Source organism: Staurois parvus, unplaced genomic scaffold (assembly GCF_062004578.1).
Source record: "Staurois parvus isolate SC_StPar_1 unplaced genomic scaffold, SC_StPar_1.0 ptg001317l, whole genome shotgun sequence".
NCBI classification, from domain to species: domain Eukaryota; kingdom Metazoa; phylum Chordata; class Amphibia; order Anura; family Ranidae; genus Staurois; species Staurois parvus.
Window position 1 is genome coordinate 104,541 of NW_028319113.1, and position 17,474 is coordinate 122,014.

Sequence of the window (17,474 nt, forward strand, 5' to 3'; positions counted from 1 at the left end):
TGCCACCCTATAGCAGAAATACTGCTACAGGGTGGCACGGGTGTGCAAAATCACGTATATATACGTGATTTTGCAGTTCCGGGTATGGGGTGCATGTGTGCCCTACCCGTGCCGCCATTCGCCAAAAATTAAAAACACAGAGGAGATCAAATACCACTGAAAGAAAGCTATTTGTGGGAAAAAGGATGAAAATTTCATTTGGGCATAACCGTGCAATTGTCAGTTAAAGTAGTGCAGTGCCGTATCGCTAAAAATGGCCAGTAAGGGGGGTAAATCCTCTGGAGGGCAAGTGGTTAAAGATGACACGTCAACACGTGGTTGCATTTATATGGCAGAGAAATAAACAATAGGCATATAGGATCAACGCATTTCGTTGCACTTGCTTCTTCAGGATCCAAGCTTTAGATGAACCACTATAAAAATATAGAGTATACAATCACAAGATCCAACAAAACTAAGGTAAGTATAGGATCACTTAAACAGGTCATAGACCACAGACCTTGCGAGAGTTCTAGCTCTTCTTTACTCAATTATTATTATTATTCAGGATTTATATAGCGCCAACAGTTTGCGCAGCGCTGTACAATATAAATATACAATATAAACTCTATCACAACAAACAAAAACCGTTGGCTGGTGATACAACGTAAATTATATTTTTTTTAGTTTTGGATTTAATTGTTGGGGGTCGGAACCACTGTCAGGTTTCTATTGATTCTGGGCCACTATTAGAAATATTTATCCTGATGACCAATGTCATCAATACTGAAAGTGGGAGGAAAGATCCAAAATTTGATTTGTCACTGGAACAGAAATAAAGATGAAATGTTCCAATTTATGGAATAGTTGGAACCCCGTTAGGTTCTTTTTTCCACGTGTGCCATTGGGGGGATTTTCTCTCACTTCCTGTTGCATCTACAGGGTAGGAAGTGAAATCAAATTTCCCCAATGAGACACATGAAAAAAAAACCTAATGGGGTTCCAACTATTCCCCGCTCTATCCAAGATGAAAAGAGTTTCTGTACCTTAAGATATATTTTAACCTCTTCAATACCGGGCACTTTCACCCCCTTCCTGCCCAGGCCAATTTTCAGCTTTCAGCGCTGTCGCATTTTGAGTAACAATAGCGCAGTCATGCAACACTGTACCTATATGAAATATTTATAATTTTTTCCACACGAATAGAGCTTTCTTTTGGTGGTATTTAATCACCACTGGGTGTTTTTTTTTTGTTTTGAAAGAAAAAAGTTTTCTTAGTATCTATTATAAAATTTTGCAAACAGGTAACTTTTCTCCTTCACTGATGAGGCTGCACTGATAGGCACTGATAGGCAGCACTGATGGGAACTGATGAGGTGGCACTGATAGTCAGCACTTATGGGCACTGATAGGCTGCACTCATGAGGCGGCACTGATGAGGCTAAACCGATATGCGGCACTGATGTGCACTGATAGGCAGCACTGATAGGCACTGATAGGCGGCACTGATGAGGCTGCACTGATAGGCAGCACTGATGGGCTCTGATGAGGTGGCACTGGTAGTCAGCACTTATGGTCACTGATAGGCAGCACTGATAGGCTGCACTGATGAGGCGGCACTGGTGGGCATTGATGAGGAGGCACTGATGAGGCTACACTGATATGCGACAATGATGGGCACTGATAGGCTGTACTGATGAGCACTAATACGTAACGCTAAAGGGCACTGACTGGCAGCACTGACTGATGGCACTGATAGGCGGCACTGACTGGCAGCACTGCTGGGCACATATTGGCAGCACTGTTGGGCACTTTTGGGGCTGCATTGATAATCAGGGCACTGATAATCAGTGTAGATGTCTACTTTCATACTTGCCGGTTATCGACAGTACTTTCCTCAGGCTGTGACAGCCGATAACCAGCAAGTGTGTTTACATGGTGATCAGCTGTGATTGGACACAGCTGATCACATGGTAAAAGGCCACTGCGATTTGTCCTTTACCGTGTCATGGTCCAGTACTGCTTGGACCTTGAAGAAGGTGCTACACCCTGAAAGCTTGTCCTGAAAATTTGGATGTTAGTATCCAAACTAAAAAGAAACACAATTGGTTAGAGAGTAGTATACTTCTTGTACATGAAACCACTGGCATGGGGAATCACAAGTTGTCATGGAAGATGAAAGAAAATGTATAAAAAGTAAATTGCTTCAAATATTAATTTTAACAATTTTCAGTATTTTTTGGTACATAATCACTTCATTTATCTGTTGTCACTCAGTGATCAGGGATTAGTCACAGCTTTCTTCTGAACAAAGCTCAGTACATTGGTTATAGGAAGTAAAAAGCCTTCTCGGAGTTTCCTGTTGTAGAAGATGATGACACCAGAATGCAGGCATGGATAGAGGGAAGCGACAATTGTCATCAGTTGTCTATATGGGTTTCCACTATCTAGCACGCTAGAGAAATTAATATTAACAACAATAGTAAACAAGATATGAAGCAGAAAGAAAGCAGCAATGCTTTTTATAGCATTGTAATGGGTCTTCATGTCTGGATTTCTAAAAGCTGTCCCAACACCGCTCATGTTTCTGATGTGTCTCCAAAGAGATGGAACAGTCAAGAAGAATGCAATACTGAATATAAGAAGAGGTGGTGTGGAGCCTATCAAATATGTATAGTGTGCTCCAGTTGATTTCTCTGTCATATTTTGAAAAACATCAGTGGTAACAGTTTGATACTGGGAAGGGAAGATTTTCCAACCGTAAGGCAGACTGAATACCAAAGAAAAAAACACACAAAGACCAAGATACCATGGCACCAACCTTGACATTCTCATCTTGAGATAGAGGAACACAACATGCTTGTAGCTGGCAATCTTCATACAGTAATACACACAGAGCAGACTAGCCAACCAGATGGAGATATAGTTAAACAGGAGTCTGGCCAGAGGAAGTACATTGTTGAAGAAGCCTAAATGGAGTTTTGGCAAAAGCAAATGAAAGATCTGATGCACGACAGACAGACACTGGAAGATCCACCTGGACAGGCACAGACTGGTGATAATTTTATCTCCGGTGGGAAGGCATTTATTTCTGATCCAGGTCTTGCCATTCATCAGCACAATGAATTTGTTGAGTATCATCCCAAAAACAACAATGAACAAGGATACGTGAAAAAAAAACAGCTTATAATCAAACTGCATAGTTATAAGTCAGTCCGGAGAACATGGGCAAAGCTGTGACTCTAGCTGTCAGACAAGGGATATGAATACAAATTATACAGATACTTTTCATTTACTTAGAATGTTCCAAACTCTGGTGGTTTATGGGTACCTGGCATCCCTATTAATCTAGTTTGATTAAAATTCAAAGCAGAGAAAGCTTATTCTCTGTTTTGCTTGATGTTTTGCATTATCGAGACTGTGTTTACTGTTGGATTTGAATTACCATCTAGAATCACAGGGATATTTGTAACTGAGCTGCAATTATTTGGTCTTTCAGAGTTACAATTACTAATTATACTAGTAGATATTTTTGTTTGTTTAAACCACCCAGGTTTTTGAGTTAAGCAAAATGTAGATAATCACCATTACACCAAATTCAACTCTTAGAATCCATAGCTGGTCCTCAGACCCCCTAACCCAACAACAGGCAAAAACCCTTAGGGCTACACTATAGGTATGGACCTTACAGACCTGGTGTGCTAGTCTTTAGATGAATCCCTCCCAGTGTCCCTATAGACCACCTTGCATCCAAGGCCCAGACTAACAAAGTTCTCTTTAAAAAAATATCCTACACAAAGCTCTAATTTAAAGACTAGCTGCTAATACTAAAAGTGAAAAATGTTCAATCTCAACCAAATTCATCTCTTAGAACCCATAGCTGGTCCTCAGACCCCCTAACCCAACAACAGGCAAAAAACCCCTAGGGCTACACTATAGGTATGGACCTTACAGACCTGGTGTGCTAGTCTTTAGATGAATCCCTCCCTGTGTCCCTATAGACCACCTTGCATCCAAGGCCCAGACTAACAAAATTTTCTTTAAAAAAAAAAAGTATCCTACACAAAGCTCTAATTTAAAGACTAGCTGCTAATACCAAAAGTGAAAAATGTTCAATCTCAACCAAATTCAGCTCTTAGAACCCATAGCTGGTCCTCAGACCCCCTAACCCAACAACAAGCAAAAAAACCCTAGGGCTACACTATAGGTATGGACCTTACAGACCTGGTGTGCTAGTCTTTAGATGAATCCCTCCCTGTGTCCCTATAGACCACCTTGCATCCAAGGCCCAGACTAACAAAGTTCTCTTTAAAAAAAATATCCTACACAAAGCTCTAATTTAAAGACTAGCTGCTAATACCAAAAGTGAAAAATGTTCAATCTCAACCAAATTCAACTCTTAGAACCCATAGCTTGTCCTCAGACCCCCTAACCCAACAACAGGCAAAAAACCCCTAGGGCTACACTATAGGTATGGATCTTACAGACCTGGTGTGCTAGTCTTTAGATAAATCCCTCCCTGTGTCCCTATAGACCACCTTGCATCCAAGGCCCAGACTAACAAAGTTCTCTTTAAAAAAATATCCTACACAAAGCTCTAATTTAAAGACTAGCTGCTAATACCAAAAGTGAAAAATGTTCAATCTCATTCAAATTCAGCTCTTAGAACCCATAGCTGGTCCTCAGACCCCCTAACTCAACAAAAGGCAAAAACCCCTAGGGCTACACTATAGGTATGGATCTTACAGACCTGGTGTGCTAGTCTTTAGATGAATCCCTCCCTGTGTCCCTATAGACCACCTTGCATCCAAGGCCCAGACTAACAAAGTTTTCTTTAAAAAAAATATCTCACACAAACCTCTAATTTAAAGACTAGCTGCTAACACCAAAAGTAAAAATCAATCTAGTGTCTGTGCAATACACATCTTCTTAAGCTTTCGTGGAAGTGTGAATTTTCTAACACCAAATTTAGTGTGACCTCCTCCATACATTGTGGACACACTCTCACCTTTTTGTATGGACAGTCACAAACAGATGGAAAGTAGGGGCACCACAGTGGACACCCCCTTTTTATATTTCCAGATAGCACATTCCACAAAATACCTAGCTAAAAAAACCTTAAATAGTATCTGCCCTTAAAAGTGTCTGATCAAACCAAGATCGGTATGATCCCATGCTTTTTGCAAACCAGTAATGGTTTGTTTACAACTGGTGAAACCGAAAGTGACGAAATACTTGTCGCTTTTGGTTTTTAAAACCATAAAGGTGATAGGGGGTGTTCCAGTCCCCAATCAGCTCTGTGATCAGCCAGCAGAACCACTGGCTGCAGTCTCAAGTTCCCCAGTGGGATGGTATAGACCAGGAAGGAGGTGGGAGGTGGCAGGAAGAAGTACCCCCTGCATTCAAACATAAATGCAATCCAACAGCTATTTAGCCACTAGTATTGCTTTTACAAAACAGGACATCGCTGGATGGCATGCTGCAAGCATCATTCCTTTCAGCCCACTAAAAGTCCTGTGACGTTTTGGTAGGGCTGGTGCAAGACTATTTTGCTCCCTAGGCAAGAACAGCTACTTGTGCCCCCACAAAAAAAACACATTTTTTTACATAAATCCATTAAAAACCAGCAACATCAGTGGCAGCCATCATCAGTGTATGCCAGTTCTGTATGCAGGCGTCACTAAGGGCAGTATTAAAAGACCAATTTAACCATTTGCCACCCGGCCAATGGCCGTTTGGCGGCCGGCAAAATCCCTCAGCGTTTCGGGTGGACGCCATATCGCAATTGTCATTCAAAGTGTGAGAGCGTTGAAACCTGAAAAATGGCCTGGGCAGGAAGGGGGTAAAAGTGCCCGGTATTGAAATGGTTAATAAACAAGCAGTATTAAACACTCACAAGAAAGAAATAAAATGTTGCTTATCATGATAATGGTCACCAGTGGCCCTTCCCATCCTTAGACTCAGCCAGTGAGGGTCTGGAGTAGTGGATGGAGAGACAGAAAGATGCCAGAATGCTGCCGGACAACTGGAAGAGCCTGGGCCAGCTTGGAAAGCACTCAAGGTGTGATGTCATAGGGGGAAGGTCCTGTGCCTTGGAGGACAGACCACTCTGAGAGCACTCTGCTCCTCCTAGATGCCTGGAAGCACACTGCTGTATCCTACTACTTATGGGCACAGCAGCGGCTAGGCGGACTACAGATGCCCGCATGACATTTTTTGCAACAATTCAATTAAATAAAGTAGAAAAAGCTAAGTAAGAATAAAACCAGAGGTATAAAATACAATTCTTAGAAAGCTGGAGAGTAGGGAAACCAGCGACCGTGGCTGTGCCCTAGGTGGCTGCCTAGTTCACCTAGTGACAGCACCGGCCCTGAATATTGGTACGTTGCAAGATGTCAAGTGGTTAATTACTGGGCTCATGTATTTATCCCAACTACATCCCTACTCCCCATTTTGTGGACTAGGGGTGTAGTTGGGACACTTACATGGGCCCAATAGTTAATGATAGTAATATAGTATACAGTATATCTCCTGGCCATTGTTGGTTGCCTATGCATGTTGTAATACAGAGGTATTTTATAAAGGAATATTGAGTATACAGGAATTTACTATCTGATAGGAACGTCACATTAGATGGGTTTCAGTTAATAAGAAACTAATAATACTATACCCATTATAGTTTGTTATAGAACCAAGTCCATTGATACATCTTCACTGGCTGCTATGTCTATATGTTTTCCATCTTCTCTTTGAGGCAGAGTCTTCTGGGCTTGTCTACCTATGGAGCTTTTCCTTTCTACAACCTTTTATTCGGTTGCACGTTTTGTGTTCTCCTATGCAGGTAGTCTATGATGAAGGGGGATAACGACCCACTATAGTAATTGTTGAGTTGTAAGGAGGAAAATGCCAATTGTTGAATTTGCATATTTAAAAAAATAAAAAAAATGTGATAAACAATTTATTTTTAATTTATTCTTTGTCCAAAAAATTGTAACCAAAAAAATTACAACTTCAACTCTTACTATATACTGTCTACTTTCCAAAAAAAGGGTAATATAGGGGATATTTGTTGAATTTCAAATATGTACTGTATACTGTAGTTTGTTGACACTATACCATTCATAAAAAAACAATTAATATACACTTGTTGGGGTTATTTCTACCAAGGAAACATAGCAGAATACATTTTGGCCTACATTTTTAAAGAAAGATTATTTATTGAAACATTTTCTAACAGAAATGAAGAACATTTTTTTTTTCAAAATGTTCAGTCTTTTTTCGTTTATTTTGCAAAAAAAAACAGTGGTGATTAAAGATAACAAAATTAAATCTATATTTGTATGAACAAAATGATAAAAATTTAATATGGCTACAGTGTTGCATGACCGCACAATTGTCATTCATAAAGTGACAGCGTTGAAAGCTAAAAATTACCCTGGGCAGGAAGGGGGTGAAAAAAATAATTAAATAGAAAACCTCAATAGATACATTATATACCCACAGTTGAAAAAAAAACGTATGAAGAATCGTGCATGGGGCAAAAAAATGATTTCCTGATCCCCCCAGAGTAAATAATACTGTATCAATGATCTCTGGTGTTATTACCTATAAATGCTACTATCCACTTACATTATATGCGTTTAGGAAATAATCCATCTTTAAAAAAAAAAAAATCTACTGAGCTGGCCAGAGCTAGTTCTTGAGAAAGTCTATTTCACATTTACATAGCTCTTACTGTGGAGAAGCCTTTCCATATATGGAGTTGTAATCTTTTTTTCCTCCACACATAGAGTGCCCTTTTGTCCTCTATAATGACCTGGAAGTGAATAACTCTACACCAAGTTCACTGTATGGACCACTGATATATTTATACATGTAGATCATATCCCCCTTATGTATTATACATGGTGATCATATCCCCCCTTATGTATTATACATGGAGATCATATCCCCCCTTATGTATTATACATGGAGATCATATCCCCCTTATGTATTATACATGGAGATCATATCCCCCCTTATGTATTATACATGGAGATCATATCCCCCCTTATGTATTATACATGGTGATCATATCCCCCCTTATGTATTATACATGGAGATCATATCCCCCCTTATGTATTATACATGGAGATCATATCCCCCCTTATGTATTATACATGGAGATCATATCCCCCCCTTATGTATTATACATGGAGATCATATCCCCCCCTTATGTATTATACATGGAGATCATATCCCCCTTATGTATTATACATGGTGATCATATCCCCCTTATGTATTATACATGGAGATCATATCCCCCTTATGTATTATACACGGAGATCATATCCCCCCTTATGTATTATACATGGAGATCATATCCCCCCTTATGTATTATACATGGAGATCATATCTCCCCCTTATGTATTATACATGGTGATCATATCCCCTTATGTATTATACATGGAGATCATATCCCCCTTATGTATTATACATGGAGATCATATCCCCCCTTATGTATTATACATGGTGATCATATCCCCCCTTATGTATTATACATGGAGATCATATCCCCCCTTATGTATTATACATGGAGATCATATCCCCCCTTATGTATTATACATGGTGATCATATCCTCCCTTATGTATTATACATGGAGATCAGATCCCCCCTTATGTATTATACATGGAGATCATATCCCCCCTTATGTATTATACATGGAGATCATATCCCCCCTTATGTATTATACATGGAGATCATATCCCCCTTTATGTATTATACATGGAGATCATATCCCCCCCTTATGTATTATACATGGTGATCATATCCCCCCTTATGTATTATACATGGAGATCATATCCCCCCTTATGTATTATACATGGTGATCATATCCCCCCTTATGTATTATACATGGAGATCATATCCCCCCTTATGTATTATACATGGAGATCATATCCCCCCTAATGTATTATACATGGTGATCATATCCCCCTTATGTATTATACATGGAGATCATATCCCCCTTATGTATTATACATGGAGATCATATCCCCCTTATGTATTATACATGGTGATCATATCCCCCTTATGTATTATACATGGAGATCATATCCCCCCTTATAAATTATACATGGAGATCATATCCCCCCCTTATGTATTATACATGGAGATCATATCCCCCCTTATGTATTATACATGGAGATCATATCCCCCTTATGTATTATACACGGAGATCATATCCCCCCTTATGTATTATACACGGAGATCATATCCCCCCTTATGTATTATACATGGAGATCATATCTCCCCCTTATGTATTATACATGGTGATCATATCCCCTTATGTATTATACATGGAGATCATATCCCCCTTATGTATTATACATGGAGATCATATCCCCCCTTATGTATTATACATGGTGATCATATCCCCCCTTACGTATTATAAATGGAGATCATATCCCCCCCTTATGTATTATACATGGAGATCATATCCCCCCTTATGTATTATACATGGTGATCATATCCTCCCTTATGTATTATACATGGAGATCATATCCCCCCTTATGTATTATACATGGAGATCATATCCCCCCTTATGTATTATACATGGAGATCATATCCCCCCTTATGTATTATACATGGAGATCATATCCCCCCTTATGTATTATACATGGAGATCATATCCCCCCTTATGTATTATACATGGTGATCATATCCCCCCTTATGTATTATACATGGAGATCATATCCCCCCTTATGTATTATACATGGTGATCATATCCCCCCTTATGTATTATACATGGAGATCATATCCCCCCTTATGTATTATACATGGAGATCATATCCCCCCTTATGTATTATACATGGTGATCATATCCCCCTTATGTATTATACATGGAGATCATATCCCCCTTATGTATTATACATGGAGATCATATCCCCCTTATGTATTATACATGGTGATCATATCCCCCTTATGTATTATACATGGAGATCATATCCCCCCTTATAAATTATACATGGAGATCATATCCCCCCCTTATGTATTATACATGGAGATCATATCCCCCCTTATGTATTATACATGGAGATCATATCCCCCCTTATGTATTATACATGGAGATCATACCCCCCCTTATGTATTATACATGGAGATCATATCCCCCCTTATGTATTATACATGGAGATCATATCCCCCCTTATGTATTATACATGGAGATCATATCCCCCCTTATGTATTATACATGGAGATCATATCCCCCCTTATGTATTTTATATGGAGATCATATCCCCCCTTATGTATTATACATGGAGATCATATCCCCCCCTTATGTATTATACATGGAGATCATATCCCCCCCTTATGTATTATACATGGAGATCATATCCCCCCTTATGTATTTTATATGGAGATCATATCCCCCTTATGTATTATACATGGTGATCATATCCCCCCCTTATGTATTATACATGGAGATCATATCCCCCCTTAATCTCCTCTTCTCAAGAGAGAATACATTCAGTTCCTCTAATCTTTCCTCATAGCTGATCTCCTCCATGCCTCTTATTAGTTTGGTTGCCCTTCTCTGTACTTTCTCCAGTTCCCCAATGTTGTTTTTGTGAATTGGTGCTTAAATTTGAACTGCATATTCCAGATGAGGTGTTACTAATGATTTGTACCGGGGTAATATGATATCTCTCTCTCTGGAGTCTATACCTCTTTTAATACAAGAGAGATAATTTTGCTTTAGAAACTGCAGCTTGGCATTGCATGCTATTTTTAAGTCAACGATCTACTAGAGCACCCAGATCCTTCCCCACCATTGACTCCCCCCACTGTTCTCCTCCTAATTTATATGATGCATGCATATTCTTACTCCTCATGTGCCATAAATGTATCAATTTTAAACCTCATTTGCCACATAGCTGCCCAATTTAATAGTGCTGTAGCACCCCCCTAGATAAGTGCTAGGATTTGTAAAGCTAGAATAGTATAGCTGTGTTTCTCTGCTTAACAGAGTGCTGTGATGGATTAGTAAGGTCTGCTCATGATGCTCTGGTGCTAACTGAGTTTTCTGAGTTCCATCTACTTTTTGAAAGCTATGAAAGCCTTCCAGAACATAGGTAGGGGCTAGGCAAATGAACAGCATGGATATGGCTACAGCCCTAGCCAATTGCTGGTCAAGGTGGCCCCATTGCATGCTGGGAGTGGTATTTATGTTCTGTGAGCATATGGGTTCAGCGTCTTTCCCTGGAGAGGATTGCACCAAGCAAGGCTGGAGGCAGGCTTACCTCACCTGGCACTGGCTGCCATGAAGGCCTTAGGTGGGTCGACTTGAGGGCCTGGAGCTAGAGAGAGTGACCCTGGTTCTACAGTATGCTGACTGAGAGGAGCCGTCTGCCAAAGATCTGTCTGGTATCACTGGAAGGTTTTGCTTGGAAGATTGGAAGCAGGCTGCCATTCTGTCCTTGAACCTTGTGAGTACAGACTACATAGTACTACCCCTCTGCTGCTTGATAGTCAGCATGGGTCTGAGAAAAGAGAACACTGGCTAGTGTTCTGAAGAGCTTGTCCAACTGTTACTACTGCAAAAGGGATTTTTCTCACTCCTAAACTACTTTTTGCTACAGTTCTAAGAAATGTCTGATATCTGCTTTCAGCCAGGACCAGGGGCGGACTGACCATTTGGAAATTCGGGCACTGCCCGAGGGCCTGGGGTCAGTAGGGAGCCCCATGAGATGCCCCTGGTACCTTTTTCATAGGCTTTTTTGAGTTTGGGCAAGGACACAGGGGCCCCATGATCTCCTATTGCCTGGGGGCCCCATGAGTTGTCAGTCCGCCCCTGGCCAGCACTTCTGTTGTGCTTAACTAATATATCAGTTAGATGTCCTCAGTGTGAATAGTTCTAATTTTGGAGTATGTTACTAAATCCCTTATCCCTATCCCCAGTTCTACAATAAAAACTCCAAAAACAAACATCCCCTAGACTGATCATTGAAGACAACGAGCAAGTGTATGTTTATAAATGGCTGTGGAAAATACTTTGTGCCTGGCTGAGGGATAAAGAAAGGGGGAAACCTGGGCAGCAATACAAGTGCCTCCTCCGGGGGTAGCGCTACAGTGCATTGAGGTCGGTTTGTAAATTGAAAACATTGTGAAAGGTCATAATTCCACTGCATAGCTTGGTGTCATCTGCAAAGACTAAAATTGTATTTTTAATTCCGGACCCTATATTGTTTATAAATATATTAAAAATCAGTGGTCCCAACACTGAACCTTGGGGTACACCACTGACAACCATAGACCATTCAGAGTATGAATCATTAACCACTACTCTCTGAATAAGGTCTTTTAGCCAGTTTTCTATCCATTTACAAACATTTTCTACGCCTGTAGAGTTTGCCTTAGACATTAGTCAAGTGTAGGGAACTGTGAAATGCATTTGTAAAATCCAAGTGTAGTACTGTATATCCAGAGCCTCTCCTTTGTCTAAGTTTTGCTTACTTCCTCATAACTACTACTTCAGCCTTTTTTGAATCCATACTGACTTATTACCTAAAATATTGTTTTCTAGCAAAAACCCATCTATGTGGTCTTTTATTAAACTCTCCAGTACCTTCCAGAGTAATTCTATAGATACGATTTAAAGACTTTGATCCGTTTTTAAATGTAGGCAACATATTGGCCTTATGCTAGCCCAGTGGTACCACTCCAGTCATCAAAGAGTTATGAAAAATGTAAAATTGGAAATAATGGCTTTGAAAAAAAGAGCTCAATTTCTTGAGGACATGTGGATTTTAGCCATCTGGTCAAGGTGCTTTATTCAACTTTATTTTGTCTAAATGTTTCTGGACCATATCAATTTTGAACCTATGGGGTTGATTTACTAAAACTGGAGAGTGCAAAATCTGGTGCAGCTGTGCAAAGAAACCAATTTCAGGTTTTATTGTCAAATCTTACACCAAAGAGCTATTCTTCTTAAAGGAACTTTTGTGCAGTAAGATGTCCACAAAAAGTTAGTTCCAAATATATTATTAAATATGTATATTTATTAGGGTAATATAAAAAATGTATGTTAAAAATGAAGACCCAAACAAACATATAAAGGCGATCATACAATAGAAAACAATGTCCAGTATTTGTATATCTCAGAAGAACCCATAAAGTAGAGCGCTGTAAGCAGCACTTGACGCATTTCAAGAGAATATCTCTTCTTAAGTGGTATGCTTTTTAAGGTTCACAGTTCTCTTCTACAGATGTGAAAAAGAATGTACATACATCAGATATATATAATGTTACATACATGATCACAAAATAAAGCAAAATACATTTCATTAATAATGACACCTACTAACCTAACTTAGGCTGTCTCTAATACACACTGTTCAAAAATATTAAAGGAACACTTGGAAAACACATCAGATCTCAATGGAGAAAAATGTCATGCTGGATCTCTATAATGATATGGACTGGGTAATGTGTTAGGAAAGTAAGGATGCCCCATCGTTTGATGGAAATGAAAATTATCAACCTACAGAGGACCGAATTTAAAGTGAAAAAATGATGTCATTTGTATGGCAGCAGGCTAGTCCATTTTGCTGAAAAATTGGCTCAGTAGTTTGTATGGCCCCCCACGTGCTTGTATGCATGCCGGACAACATTGGGGTATGCTCCAATTGAGACAACGGATGGTGTCCTGGGGGATTTCCTCCCAGATCTGAACCTGGTCATCACTGAGCTCCTGGACAGTCTGACGTGCAATGTGGCGGTGCTGGATGAACTGAAACATGATATCCCAGAGGGGTTGTATTGGATTTAGGTCAAGCAAGTGTGGGGGCCATTCAATGGTATCAATTCCTTCATCCTCCTGGAGCTGCCTGCATACTCTCCTCACATGAGGCCGGGCATTGTCGTGCCCCAGGAGGAACCCAGGACCCACTTCACCAGCATAGGGTCTGACAATGGGTCCAAGAATTTCAGCCCGATACCTAATGGCAGTCAGGGTGCCATTGTCTAGCCTGTAGAGATCTGTGCGTCTCTCCATGGATATGCCTCCCCAGACCATCACTGACCCACCACCAAAACAGTCATGCTGAACGATGTTACAGGCACCATGACGTTCTCCATGGCTTCTCCAGACCCTTTCATGTCTGTCACATGTGCTCAGGGGGAACCTGCTCTTATCTGTGAAAAGCACAGGGTGCCAGTGGTAGCCCTGCCAATTCTGGTGTTCAATGGCAAATGCCAATCGAGCTCTATGGTGCCAGGCAGTGAGCACAGGGCCCATTAGAGGACGTTGGGCTCTCAGGTCACCCTCATGAAGTCTGTTTCTGAAGGTTTGGTCAGAGACATTCACACCAGTGGCCTGCTGGAGGTCATTTTGTAGGGCTCTGCAAGTGCTCATCCTATTCCTCCTGGCACAAAGGAGTGGATACAATTTATTTTTTCCTCCTTGCTGCTTTGCTAGAGTAATAGTCTGTTGTTTCTCCTCTTCAAGGAGGAGGAACAACTTTAGGGCTAGCTACAACATGAATGATCACTATGATAGCCAAACACAAGCTAGGACAACAATCGTGATCAAGATCCGGTTCCTCCAGGTCTTGATCATTAGTATGAGACCCAGAGCTTTCACCAACAGCTGGATTTCTGTGCTGGGAGCATGCAAGTGCACAGACATTAGAACGTATACATGCAGCTCCCATGATTAAAGCTGGACACCATATGTTTGTGTGCAGTCGTAAAGGGTTAACTTTGGCCTTGAGCCACATCAGTTTTATTTTTAGCCTGTTATGCTTCTTGCCCATGGGAATATACAGCGTATTGCAGTGTGTTTACCTATAGTCAATTTGAAGCATTCACATTTCTGCTCTGTGTTCTTTAACCTCCCTGACGGTATTCCCGAGTGTAGCTCGGGGTAACATTTCAGTACCAAAAGCGGTAACCCCGAGCTACACTCGGGCTTACCCTGAGGCACTGCTCCGGCAAGTGTTCTTCACTTACCTTACCCTGCGCTCCCGCGATGTGTCCCCTGCAGCGTCCCCGGCCATCTCCTCCGGCCGATGCCGGCATCCAGCTTCTGTGTCCTGTCCCTGTGACGTCGGGACGTACGGGCGCCGCCGCCGCCGCCGGCGGGAAATTTAAAAATTTTAAAAAATGTCATTTTTTTTTTTTTACATTTTACACAGTAAAACATTGCTGTTTCAACCTATTTCACATACATTTTGTCCCGAGTGCTTTGTCCTGCGCCCTGCCTGCATTTTGTCTATTCTTTCTGCCTGGAAACTGAGAAATGTCCATGGCGTCCAAAAAGTGTCCCTTTAGGTCAAAAGCGGTTTAGATCAGCTAGAGAACAGCGATAGTAAATCAGAACCACTTTCAGAATTGAGTGATAATGATTCGTGGGGGAAATTCGTCATCAGAAACTGAAAACGATTTTGCGACTGAGCTCAGCAATGTGCGAACTTGGCGCTCTATTTCACATTTCAGTGTTTTTGGTTTGATTATATTATTGAATTTAATTTTTTATTATTTTTATATTATTTTTATGATTATTTATTAAATTATAATTTATGATTTTGTGTTTCAAATTTTATCATACCCGGGATGTTTACTAGACTCTTGTTCGGACAGATTTCAGTGAGTTTTTCCTAAAAATTACAGCCTACAATAAAAAAAATACATATTTCCATGCAAAAAAATGGTACCGCTTTCAGCACCAAAAATCTGAAATAATCATACCGCCAGGGAGGTTAATGACAGTCTAAATCTCGGAAAACAACCCTCAGCCTTGGAAAATTTGCTCTCTTAAAGTCAAGTGTTTTTATCTTTCCAGTATGTGTTTGTTGTGTACAGCTAACATTAAATTAAATCATGTTATTGTCACTGCTACCCCAATGATATTTTGTATGAACATTAACAATAAGTCCTGCAATGTTTAAGATTACCAGGTTCAGCAATGCGTCATTTCTAGATGAGGTTTCTATAAACTGTACCAAAATATTGTCTAATAATAAATGTAAAAATCCTCCCCCCTTCCATTTAGATGCAAACTGTCTTTAGCATATAGGTTGTAACCCAATGAAAAGTCAATCCAGTCTATAAACACCAAATCCTTCCCTTTTGCACCAGCTCTTTAGCAGTGCATTCAGTTCTCCAAGCTACCAATATCTTTCCTGACTTTCACATGGCCTTTTCAATATTTCATAGAACATATCCTTGAAGATCTTTCCCTCAAACTTGCATCCTTGTTCCTTAAATTGATTATTAAGGATCCTCTATCTTCCATGTATTCTGTCATTGGTTCCAACATGGACCAGGACAGCTGGATCATACTTTAGCCCTCAGAGTAATTTGTCAAACCGGTCCACCACATGCTGAACCCTGGCACCAGCGATACAGCAAACTATTTGGTTAAGGCAATCCTGGTCACAAATGTTTCTATCAGTCCTTCTGATTATAGAACCACCACTTACCACCAACTGTCTGGGCCTTCCTGCATTACCCTTACCATCCCTACTAGATGGACTGCTCTCCTGGCTGTTAGGGATAGCAGTGACATCGAGGGCTGCAACATCTGAATTTGCCACCTTCACATCTTCACCCCACTTGGGAAATTTGTTCTGGTGCTCAGACACAAGACCGGCCTTCATTTTCAGCCCTCGGTATTTTGGTTTAATGTGAAGCATTTAAAGTAGTTCTAAAGGCTGAAGTTTTTCTACCTTCATGCATTCTATGCATGAAAGTAAAAAACCTTCTGTGCGCAGCTCTCCCCAACTCCCCCTAATACTTACTTGAGCCGAATCTCCATCCAGCGATGTGCACTAGAGCAGATGCTCTCCTGGGTCTCTCCCTCCTCATTGGCTCAGAGACATGCAGCAGAAGCCATTATCCTCTGCTGCTGCCAATCACAGCCTGTGAAGAGGGAGCCAGAGGCAGGTATGAGCCAATGGACACTCAGAGCAGGGCTCAGGAGTGAGCATGCATGAGTTCCCCCATAACAAGCGGCTTACTATTGGGGCACTCAGTAGAGGGGAAGAACCAAGAGTGCTGTCAGGGGACCTGAGAAGAGGGGGATCAGGGCTGAGGAGGAGGAACACAGAGCAGGTATGATGTTTGTTATTTTTTTTAAATTACCTTTAGTATCATGTAAAGAGGAAAGTGTTGCCGCTACTCCCGAACCAGCTCAGGTGAACAGGTGAATAGATGGTAAGCAGCAGCCTCAGCCTACATGTCTCCACCAAACCACAAACCTCACCCACCAGGGCTTAGTGATAGTGTCACTTTGACCCTGAAGACTAAGTGCATCTAGTGGTGGAATGCATGTACTGCAGGGGACATCACCAAAGAGGAAGTGAGCATTGCAGCCAGAGCTGCTTTTTCATTTTAAGCCTCTGCTAGGAGAATATTTAAAAAAAAAAACCTGGAGTCAGGGCTTTTTAAAATGCTTAAGGATCTTCCAAAGGTTGGTGTTTTGTGTTTCTACACTCAGGATATATTTTATTACAGGTAC

General features: G+C 40.8%; 1 protein-coding gene across 1 annotated transcript; it reads right to left on the bottom strand.

Annotated features, from left to right (window-relative positions):
* Positions 1–2,259: 2,259 nt before the first annotated feature.
* LOC149437076 (taste receptor type 2 member 3-like) lies at positions 2,260–16,614 on the bottom strand. The gene is made up of 3 exons (XM_089661154.1): positions 16,473–16,614; positions 2,789–2,948; positions 2,260–2,611 (listed from the first exon to the last, which is right to left on the bottom strand). The coding sequence occupies exons 1-3, from the start codon at positions 16,612–16,614 to the stop codon at positions 2,260–2,262; spliced, it is 654 nt and encodes a 217-aa protein (XP_089517280.1).
* Positions 16,615–17,474: the final 860 nt, after the last annotated feature.

Coding starts and splice junctions, on each gene's coding strand:
- LOC149437076 (XM_089661154.1), bottom strand. CDS start 16,614: ATGAAGGCCGGTCTTGTGTCTGAGCACCAGAACAAATTTCCCAAGTGG. Junction 2,949..16,472: donor CAGTCCATCTAGTAGGGATG/GTAAGGGTAATG, acceptor AACTCCATTTAG/GCTTCTTCAACAATGTACTT. Junction 2,612..2,788: donor ATGTCAAGGTTGGTGCCATG/GTATCTTGGTCT, acceptor TCTTATATTCAG/TATTGCATTCTTCTTGACTG.